Raw genomic sequence first — 11,911 nt, forward strand, 5'->3', positions numbered from 1 at the left:
TGGCTTACACATAACACACTAACACATTTCTAATATTCAAATCCGTTAAAGGATTGTTAGGCTGCATTAATTAGGACAACCGGAACCGGAAACTCTTCCCATAACATCCGATGTACTTGCTACACCGTTAGAAGAATGACATCTACGCTAATATTAGTCTGTTTCTCTCTTATTCCGAGGTCACTGTAGCCACCAGATCCAGCCTGTATCCAGATCAGATGGTCATCATTGTATCAACAACACAGGTCTTTAAATAAATCAGCAGAACATCAATGTCTGTGGCTCATCACTGACTGAAGCACAATGAAAACAAACATTTCTACGCAGTTGTAAAATGTTTTTTTGCATTCACAATAAGTCTAGATAAATTTCAGTCTAATAATAATACTTCACTGAATGGCCAATTTTACATGTATTTTCAAAACTGTATTTGTATTTTGATACATGTTTTGCACACAGAATTTTGTATTTTGCTTTTTTTTTTTTTTTTTAAATACGTTGTCATGTATTTGTGCCCATCCCATGGTTTTTAAGGATTTAGCAATCCAGCATCTCACTTTTATTGGATTATCAATTTCCTTGGATTGTATATACACTGGGGGACGCTTTTACATTGGAACTTACAGCATGCTGGATTTCTTAAGGACTGTGATTCAAATGGACTCCATGCTTTTAACAGCCTAAGTTATTCTAGTTTTATTGTGTTGTTTTAAGTTCCTTGTTAATTGTGTAAATACACTATTCATTCTTCTTTTGTCATTGTCTCATCTTTTTAAAACACTTATTTTACCTTACACAGTTTAATCTGACCCCATTTTAAACCCATGTAATTCGACCGATAAGACCGATCGTTACAACATTGTCATAATGTGATGTTATTCAAATTGCAATATCCAGTGTGTGTTTGTCTTTGCCCGCTTTGGGCTAATGCAATACCTTCATGTAGTCAGCCAGCTGACCATGTGCAGTGTGTCTGTCATAGTCCTGAATGGTCCAGGATGGCTTGGACTTGTTCTCCTCTATGTCAATGATGTTGATATGAGAGAAGAGAGGGTTCTGCTTGATCTTTGGTTTCAGGGTTTGAGGAGTGATGTGTTTCTCCAGCTCTCTGTCTTCAAACACATGACTGTCTGCTGATAGCTTTCCTTCCATTTCTTTCTCCCTTCCCTACACAACAAAGAGAGGTTCATGAAGATGGTATTTCAATAAAAGGTTAATGCTCTATCGAGTGTGAAACAAATAAAACATACCCCTTAGCTTCAACACTAATTAAACACACTTGGGACAGCTAATAAAGGTCTTCTGGGTTGCTAGAAACTTAAGGATCAGGTCAGATCAGGTTGGAGCTAAATTCTGCAGGAAGTGGCCCTCTGTAAACCATATTATTGAGTACATTCAATTCCATAATGCACCTCAATAATGAGTGTACAATTCCTGTACACTCAAAAGGATTGGAAATCTTTAGGCACCTCAGGATTCAATCTGATCCCCCTTCTTTGGAACCATGATCCGGTTCCAAAAAAATCCTTGATCGACATTTTTTAAAATGATTAATTAATAAGTTTGCCAACATTGAATATTACATTTATTTGTGCACTTTTATTAAATTACTTAAATGAGTAAATTTTTCATCAATTATTGGGAGCTATAAACAAAAAGTGCTTTCAGTATCTGGCAGTTTCCAGACAAGCGCAGTGATGGATTTTTCTCTTTTTCTGAACATTATTGCTGTTTGATTATTACCGATGACATCTGTCAAACGCCAGTTCAGGGGTGTATTCCAGTTAAAACTTGAATTCTGAGTTGATTTACCCTGAGATGGGAAACTCTGAGTTTTCGGTTTCAGAACAGCTGATCAGAGTTAATTGTCAACTCTGAGTATGTTGACTGAGTTTAGCGCGTGCACCACGACTATGAAAAGCCATGATCAATGGAGCTCCGAAATTATGATTCAATTTATTTGTGCACTTTTATTAAATTACTTAAATGAGTAAATTTTTCATCAATTATAAATTCATAATAAATCAAAACAATTGTATGGTTAAAAAAAAACAAAACAAAAAAAAAAATAAAAATAAATAAATAATAAAAAAATACATCAAAAATAAAAATGACAAAAAAAAAATATATACTAAAAAAACACTATAATGTATTTAATAATAATAACAATTAAAAAAACACTGCCGTAATCTGATCCGCCAATGTGTAATTTTTCAGGAGCTCCGAAATTACGATTCACCATGGCAACAGCTCCCGCCAAAGAGACTTCCGCATACTACGGATTACTTCACTTTAATTCTAAATCAGTGTCAACAGGTGAAAACTGGCAGAAAGATAATTTATTGAACTAATATTCATTTTCATGGTATCCCACGGGCAAAAAAAATGTAAAATAAATAAAATTAAACATAAAAACATAATTCAACCAGGTAAAGCTTCAAGCATGAAATGGGTGTAGGCTAACATTACATGACTTTACAAATATTTGACATTCAATAAATATCATCCAGTGTATATATATTTCAATATGCAGCAGCTTTTTCCACATTAATGCTTTTTCACATAAATAAATTATCTCTAATCCAACATGCTACATTTCTTGATTAGGGTAATGAAAAACATTTGACTTCTATTCAGAAGCCAACAGCAAGAAGGCAGAGACTCGTAAAATGGGAGGAGAACCTGCACCATCACTGACAGATGAAGAGGAGATGGCCACAATACCAATATTAAAATACAACAGCGAAAATAATAATTTGTTGCTTTTGTATTTGTAGAACATAAAGATGACCAAATAAACTGTGAATAATTTGTCTTTATTTAACAGCTGTGGTGGTGGTTACGGCATATATCTTGCACTACCCTTCCATCTGGTATCTTTCCATTCCATACAGTAATCAGCTTCATTTTTGGAAGGTGTGATGGTGAGAATATGTGTGTAATCAATGCATCCAACCACACTGGAAAGGAAATTCTAATTATTAGGTTACTTAGAGGTCGCAACAAGATGTTGTCAAGTGAACGCCATTTAAAAATGGTACCGTTCAAATAAATATGCATGTGGATATGGCAAAATAAATAAATTAAATCAAATCCCTTATAAAAAAGACATGCCATTTTTGTCACATTTAAAGTGTCTGCATGATGAAAATGAAAGTGGTCCGGTGAGAAAAATAATCTTGTTTCCATTTTCATTAAGATTATTTTTCTTACCCTGCTGGCAATTAATTTTACTTGTTTACCCCAGGAAACAAGACTAAATATCTTATATATTTTTTCTTATATAGAAAATGCATCATGATTTAAGTATTTGAAATAAAGCAAAAATCTCAGCAATAAAAGCAATTTTTGTAGCGTGAATGAATGAATGAGGTATTTAAAGGGGTCATATGATGCTGCTAAAAATAACATTATTTTGTGTATTTGGTGTAATGAAATGTGTTTATGCGGTTTAAGGTTCAAAAAACACATTATTTTCCACATACTGTACAATATTGTTTCTCCTCTATGCCCCGCCTTTCTGAAACGCGTAGATTTTTACGAAGCTCATCGGTCTGAAAAGCGAGGTGTGCTGTGATTGGCCAGCTATCCAGTGCGTTGTGATTGGCCGAATACCTCAAGCGTGAGACGGAAATGTTACGCCCCTCACCATACTGTGATGATGCCCTGTCAGGCCGGAGCGACGAGACAACATTAAAACCCATTATAAACGAGGCATTCGTTGCATCCAGTGGGGACATAATTACTGATTATAATAATTTATACTGTGTTGCGTTGCATCGCGCCGCGTAAACATAAAACCATGTCTGCATTTGTGATCGGAGAAACTACAAACAACAAGCACTACTCTACAACAGTCCTCCATAAAATGCGTCACACAGCGCCACACACAGCGGGCTTGAGAACGGCGCGTCCAGCGGGCTTGCGGCAACCACATGTGACGACTCCGGGCTGGACTCCGCTTCGTCCACGGTGAAAGCCGATCCGGCGATCCACAGCGTAGTCTTTGCAAATTTACAGATCTTCTTTATGCACCAAGAGCTTGTAACACTCCAAAGAGAAAGGAACAATTGAAATCGCATCATATGACCCCTTTAAACATTGCTTACTCTTTAAAAAGGGGGAGGAGTCCGAAAGAAACTCTGGGGTTACTGAAGAAAACCTGCTCCAGACCAGGTTAGGTTCACAGAGTAAGTCACTATGATATCTTACCGAGAGGTTTAGTTTTGTCTTTTATTGGAACCGAAAACACTGAGTTTCCCTTTTCTGGGGTTAACAAACTCTGAGTTTCCAACAAAACCCACTTTCTGGAATACACCCCTGGAGCGCCACTGTCCTGCAGAGTGCAGCTCTAAAACACCTGCCTAGAAGCTGCTAATGATCCTGAAGAGCTTGATTAGCTGCTTCAGGTGTGTTTAATTAGGGTTGGAGCTGAGCTCTGCAGGACGGTGGCCCTCCAGGGACTGAATTTGACACTCCTGTCAGAGACAGTGGCAGGTCTAACAGGCTGCATTCACGCTAATGCACAGATCTATTTTAAAATATCAGATGTTTTGTTCTGTCCTTTAGACATAAATGACTGCGTTTACATTTATTTCGCATTACAAAAGCATTTGAGATGCAAGTGCATTTAACCATTCACAGAGTTATGCACAGCATAATATGCAGCAAGCATAATATGGCCGTCTCTAGCACACACAAGTGTCATTGTACACATGCAGGGATAAAACTGAAGCCCAGAATTGATTCCGAATCAGTGACGAGAGAATCGCGTTGCATCAGAAAATTGTTTTAGTTTTTCTCCCACCCCTACATCGAGTTAGCCCATATACTGTGAGCTTTGCACCAAATGAATTCCCACATCTTGCTGGAAGATGCACCCGGTGCACTCAGTGTCCAGATTCACTCACTCTTTGTCATTAACTCATTCAGTGGATTATGATTTGCTGCTTTAGGTGTGTTTAATTGGGTTGGAATTAAACTCTGCAGGACAGAGTCCCTCCAGTTGCTGGATTGGACACCCTTGCCCTCAGGTGACCACCTACTTTGAATTGTAAAAAAATAACATGTTTTTCCAGTTGGGTGATGAGACTGGGTTGCATGTATGTGCCATGATGATAATGAATAATGCATGCATGAACAGATTTTGATTTGAACTTCATCATTATAACTGTTAAGAATACTACAGGTGCATCTCAATAAATTAGAATGTCGTGGAAAAGTTCATTTACTTCAGTAATTCAACTCAAATTGTGAAACTCGTGTATTAAATAAATTCAATGCACACAGACTGAAGTAGTTTAAGTCTTTGGTTCTTTTAATTGTGATGATTTTGGCTCACATTTAACAAAAACCCACCAATTCACTATCTCAACAAATTAGAATATGGTGACATGCCAATCAACTAATCAACTCAAAACACCTACAAAGGTTTCCTGAGCCTTCAAAATGGTCTCTCAGTTTGGTTCACTAGGCTTTTCCACGACATTCTAATTTATTGAGATGCACCTGTATATCTAGAATATTAGATCATTTCACAGCCCTGACATCAACCGAACTGAAGACAATATTTACAACAGTGCCTAAAATCAAAAGAACTACGTCAACTTTTTAAGTATTAATCAAGGTACTCCTTGACAAATTTAAAAGGTGTGGGGGGAAAAAATCTATTTAAAAATATATAACTTCACCTTTCATCAAATTGCTGAATACACAACTTGAATCCTAAAGACTATAAATTCTGCTCCAATACATAGCTTTAAACCATTTTCTCTTGTGATCAAGGAGAAGTTTTTCCACAAACAGAAGTTGCATGAAGGTGTTCATCAGGGAAGGAACACACTCTCTCATCCTACTTTATTCTGAGGGTTTCCGCAGCAGCTCGAGTCTGTAATAACAGAGTTTACCTGCGAGTACATCTTGTTCTGCCACTGTCTTTGTCCAGACAACGCAGCACCAATCTGGAACATTCCATGTGTAGCCGGCAACATTCCCACATCCAGCTGCAGGAATTTCTCTGGATGATTGTTGTTTGGCAGGACGGCTATGTCCATTTTGTGACTTGTGTAAGGTTGAAATGAGCCTTACTGAGTCTGATCTCAGTGTGAGTGTGAATTATTCATGATGTAACTCTATCTGAGCCCATATGAAGCCACTATCCTGCCAGTAAAGGGCTAGTCCCACAGCTACTGACTGACAGAATGTTACGCAATAACATCAGCATGGATAAACAAGGGATATGATCATTTGTTGTACACATTTTCTGTTTGTTGTGTGGAATAACATAAAATCGTACTATAATTTCAACTACCAACAATCTACCGTCAGTGTCTTTGTACTATCAAAAAACCTAATAATTACCATCTTCAAGAGTCACTTCCCTTGTTTTCATGAGTACAGGGTCAGATTTAAATTAATTTCTGTTCACTTAATCAATGAGGGTGCAATTAAAATTGATTATCAAAATAGTAAACATTAAAACACATACAGTAAACATGCCTTCCTTCTGTAACTTCTGGATTTGAGGTACATCAACTGAGATACAAACATTAACTGTTACCTTTCCTTTAACAGAGAAAATGCATAAACATCACAACCTTTTAAAACCCATCCTTCATAATATTAAGATCTAGTGTCTGAGAATGTGCTTTGAATTGATTAATATTAGTGTGTGTGTGTGTGTGTGTTTGTGTGTGTGTGCGTGCGTGTGTGTACCTACTTAACCATATTTTGGGGACAAATTTGTACCCAAAAGTGAGCTAAACCTGACAAAATCTCCAAAAACAGTGTGTGAGTGAGTGAGTGAGTGAGTGTGTGTGTGTGTGTGTGTCTGTGTGTCTGTGTGAGTGAGTGAGTGAGTGAGTGTGTGTGTGTGTGTGTGTGAGAGTGAGTGAGTGAGTGAGTGAGTGAGTGTTTCTGTGTGCTGAGTGAGTGAGTGAGTGAGTGAGTGAGTGAGAGTGTGTGTGTGTGTGTGTGTGTGTGTGGTCTATGCTTTTAATTTTGTAGAACCTTTCTCAGATGTCTTTGTATTTTGAAAATTCTATCAGAAAGTGCAGCATTCTTGTTGCAGGGGATACTGTCTCTCAGTTGGAGAGCAGACTGGATATGAGGACATGTGCTTGGTGATTTTTTATTTTATTTTTTTGAAGGAGGACAATAAAATATTCCTGAATTCATGCTGATATTTCACTGTGGATTATATATGTTTGTATATATATATATGTATATGTTTGTATTTATATATACATTCAATCATGAAAAAAGTTTAGCAATTTTTAATGTATTATTATTGCACAAGTGTCTGTATTTAATATCTGTGGCTAAGCGCAGCATAAGTGGCTCAGTGGGAAATGCTGTCTCTCACAGCAAGAAGATCTCTGGTTCGAGTCCCAGCTGAGCCAGAAAGTCTTACCCTCACAATCGCATGTGTGAATTACAGACGCTTAATTGTCTAAAGGTGTAACTGTGTGTTTTACTGCCTATTGATGGAGTTGTTTTGTGGCTTTTTTATGGCTCAGTTTTGGGGTTTCTGGTTAAAGGCTGGTCTCTATGTGGTTCACTGAAGGCTGAGATTGGGTAGCACTATTAAAACTTGTTCTGGCCCAGTTCAGGGCTGGTTATAAATGACTATTTGGCTGAGATTTAGGCCAGTTATGGCTCATGTGTGGCTCATATCTGTAGTCCAGATCTGGGCCACACAAGGGCCGTAATTCTTTGCTGCATGTGGGCCGAGTGTAACTGCTTGTTTGGCAAAGAGCTGGGCCAGATTGGGTTACTCACAGCATGTCTCATTAACTCTGCTGTGGCCGGTCCCTATTCCACTTAGTGAATGTTCACCACATAGATGGAGCTATCCCCATTTATGCCATAATTAAGTTGGCTTGAAAAAGTAGTAACTTGCTAATCATGCTAGAAACATGCTAGCAACTTGTTAAACATGCTAGAATTATACTTGCATCATGCTAGTAACATGCTAATCATGCTAGAATCATCCTAGTAACATGTTAATCAAGCTAGAATTATAATAACATGCTAGTAAACTTGCTAATCACGCTAACAAAATGTTAACACCATGATAGTAACATGCTAATCATGTTAGAAACATGCTAGCAACTTGTTAAACATGCTAGAAAATGTTAGCATCATGCTAGTAACATGCTAGCAACATGCTAATCATGCTAGAAACATGCTAGTAACCTGCTAATCATGTTATAAACATGCTTACAAAATGCTAGTAACTTGTTAATCAAGCTAACAACATGCTAGTAACTTGCTAATCATGCTTGAAACATGCTAACAAAATGCTAATAACTTGCTAATCATGCTAGAATCATGCTAGCAGGGTTGGTAGGGTTACTTTTAAAATGTATTTGTTACAGTTACAAATTACTTCATTAAAAAAGTATCTAACACGCCCCACATGTCTACGTCACTATGTGGAAATATTAGCATAACGCCGCCCAAACGTTCACGCAAAGAAAGAAGGCGTAACTTTTATTCTCGCTGTAGTATTGTTGCTGCCTTTTATTTTATTTTTTTGAAGGAGGACAATAAAATATTCCTGAATTCATGCTGATATTTCACTGTGGATTATATATGTTTGTATATATATATATGTATATGTTTGTATTTATATATACATTCAATCATGAAAAAAGTTTAGCAATTTTTAATGTATTATTATTGCACAAGTGTCTGTATTTAATATCTGTGGCTAAGCGCAGCATAAGTGGCTCAGTGGGAAATGCTGTCTCTCACAGCAAGAAGATCTCTGGTTCGAGTCCCAGCTGAGCCAGAAAGTCTTACCCTCACAATCGCATGTGTGAATTACAGACGCTTAATTGTCTAAAGGTGTAACTGTGTGTTTTACTGCCTATTGATGGAGTTGTTTTGTGGCTTTTTTATGGCTCAGTTTTGGGGTTTCTGGTTAAAGGCTGGTCTCTATGTGGTTCACTGAAGGCTGAGATTGGGTAGCACTATTAAAACTTGTTCTGGCCCAGTTCAGGGCTGGTTATAAATGACTATTTGGCTGAGATTTAGGCCAGTTATGGCTCATGTGTGGCTCATATCTGTAGTCCAGATCTGGGCCACACAAGGGCCGTAATTCTTTGCTGCATGTGGGCCGAGTGTAACTGCTTGTTTGGCAAAGAGCTGGGCCAGATTGGGTTACTCACAGCATGTCTCATTAACTCTGCTGTGGCCGGTCCCTATTCCACTTAGTGAATGTTCACCACATAGATGGAGCTATCCCCATTTATGCCATAATTAAGTTGGCTTGAAAAAGTAGTAACTTGCTAATCATGCTAGAAACATGCTAGCAACTTGTTAAACATGCTAGAATTATACTTGCATCATGCTAGTAACATGCTAATCATGCTAGAATCATCCTAGTAACATGTTAATCAAGCTAGAATTATAATAACATGCTAGTAAACTTGCTAATCACGCTAACAAAATGTTAACACCATGATAGTAACATGCTAATCATGTTAGAAACATGCTAGCAACTTGTTAAACATGCTAGAAAATGTTAGCATCATGCTAGTAACATGCTAGCAACATGCTAATCATGCTAGAAACATGCTAGTAACCTGCTAATCATGTTATAAACATGCTTACAAAATGCTAGTAACTTGTTAATCAAGCTAACAACATGCTAGTAACTTGCTAATAATGCTAGAAACATGCTAACAAAATGCTAGTAACTTGCCAATCATGATAACAACATGCTAGTAACTTGCTAATCATGCTTGAAACATGCTAACAAAATGCTAATAACTTGCTAATCATGCTAGAATCATGCTAGCAGGGTTGGTAGGGTTACTTTTAAAATGTATTTGTTACAGTTACAAATTACTTCATTAAAAAAGTATCTAACACGCCCCACATGTCTACGTCACTATGTGGAAATATTAGCATAACGCCGCCCAAACGTTCACGCAAAGAAAGAAGGCGTAACTTTTATTCTCGCTGTAGTATTGTTGCTGCCGCCATGTCGTGAAGACGCTGTGTGTTTCGTTGTGAAAGCGAAACTACTTTGTTTGGTCTTCCAAAAGAGGACGATATCTGCTTCGTCATGCCTGGAGCTGATCCGTGCTGGTCGCTGAGGGAATACATCAACTTCTCTGTGGATCGCCGGATCGGCTTTCACCGTGGACGAAGCGGAGTCCAGCCCGGGGTCATCACATGTGGTTGACGCAGGCATCACAGTATGTGAGGGGCGTAACATTTTCGTCACGCTTGAGGTATTCGGCCAATCACAACGCACTGGATAGCTGGCCAATCACAGCACACCTCGCTTTTCAGACCGATGAGCTTTGTAAAAATCGACGCGTATCAAAAAGGCGGGGCATAGAGGAGAAACAATAATGTACAGTATGTGGAAAATAATGTGTTTTTTTTTTACTTTAAGTTATGGCTCATGTGTGGCTCATATCTGTAGTCCAGATCTGGGCCACACAAGGGCCGTAATTCTTTGCTGCATGTGGGCCGAGTGTAACTGCTTGTTTGGCAAAGAGCTGGGCCAGATTGGGTTACTCACAGCATGTCTCATTAACTCTGCTGTGGCCGGTCCCTATTCCACTTAGTGAATGTTCACCACATAGATGGAGCTATCCCCATTTATGCCATAATTAAGTTGGCTTGAAAAAGTAGTAACTTGCTAATCATGCTAGAAACATGCTAGCAACTTGTTAAACATGCTAGAATTATACTTGCATCATGCTAGTAACATGCTAATCATGCTAGAATCATCCTAGTAACATGTTAATCAAGCTAGAATTATAATAACATGCTAGTAAACTTGCTAATCACGCTAACAAAATGTTAACACCATGATAGTAACATGCTAATCATGTTAGAAACATGCTAGCAACTTGTTAAACATGCTAGAAAATGTTAGCATCATGCTAGTAACATGCTAGCAACATGCTAATCATGCTAGAAACATGCTAGTAACCTGCTAATCATGTTATAAACATGCTTACAAAATGCTAGTAACTTGTTAATCAAGCTAACAACATGCTAGTAACTTGCTAATAATGCTAGAAACATGCTAACAAAATGCTAGTAACTTGCCAATCATGATAACAACATGCTAGTAACTTGCTAATCATGCTTGAAACATGCTAACAAAATGCTAATAACTTGCTAATCATGCTAGAATCATGCTAGCAGGGTTGGTAGGGTTACTTTTAAAATGTATTTGTTACAGTTACAAATTACTTCATTAAAAAAGTATCTAACACGCCCCACATGTCTACGTCACTATGTGGAAATATTAGCATAACGCCGCCCAAACGTTCACGCAAAGAAAGAAGGCGTAACTTTTATTCTCGCTGTAGTATTGTTGCTGCCGCCATGTCGTGAAGACGCTGTGTGTTTCGTTGTGAAAGCGAAACTACTTTGTTTGGTCTTCCAAAAGAGGACGATATCTGCTTCGTCATGCCTGGAGCTGATCCGTGCTGGTCGCTGAGGGAATACATCAACTTCTCTGTGGATCGCCGGATCGGCTTTCACCGTGGACGAAGCGGAGTCCAGCCCGGGGTCATCACATGTGGTTGACGCAGGCATCACAGTATGTGAGGGGCGTAACATTTTCGTCACGCTTGAGGTATTCGGCCAATCACAACGCACTGGATAGCTGGCCAATCACAGCACACCTCGCTTTTCAGACCGATGAGCTTTGTAAAAATCGACGCGTATCAGAAAGGCGGGGCATAGAGGAGAAACAATAATGTACAGTATGTGGAAAATAATGTGTTGTTTTAACCTTAAACCGCATAAACACATTTCATTCACCAAATACACAAAATAATGTTCTTTTTAGCAGCATCATATGACCCCTTTAACTTCTGCCTGGAGATAGTCTTCGGCCCCCTGCTTTCTTTCAAGAGAGGGTACACCCAACACT

At 38.3% G+C, this 11,911-nt stretch overlaps 1 protein-coding gene across 1 annotated transcript in view; it reads right to left on the reverse strand.

Annotated features, from left to right (window-relative positions):
• The window catches only part of minar2 (membrane integral NOTCH2 associated receptor 2), a 22,446-nt gene extending 16,393 nt beyond the window's left edge, over nucleotides 1–6,053 (reverse strand). Inside the window, exons 1-2 of the mRNA XM_016476788.1 lie at nucleotides 5,907–6,053; nucleotides 937–1,167 (exon numbers count right to left, since the gene is read on the reverse strand). Coding sequence (XP_016332274.1) covers nucleotides 937–1,167; nucleotides 5,907–6,053 — 378 coding nt within the window. The remainder of the gene's footprint in view (nucleotides 1–936; nucleotides 1,168–5,906) is intronic.
• Between the last annotated feature and the right edge of the window lie 5,858 nt (nucleotides 6,054–11,911).

The sequence above is a fragment of the Sinocyclocheilus anshuiensis genome, unplaced genomic scaffold, assembly GCF_001515605.1.
Source record: "Sinocyclocheilus anshuiensis isolate Anshui unplaced genomic scaffold, SAMN03320099.WGS_v1.1 scaffold1474, whole genome shotgun sequence".
Lineage (NCBI taxonomy): Eukaryota > Metazoa > Chordata > Actinopteri > Cypriniformes > Cyprinidae > Sinocyclocheilus > Sinocyclocheilus anshuiensis.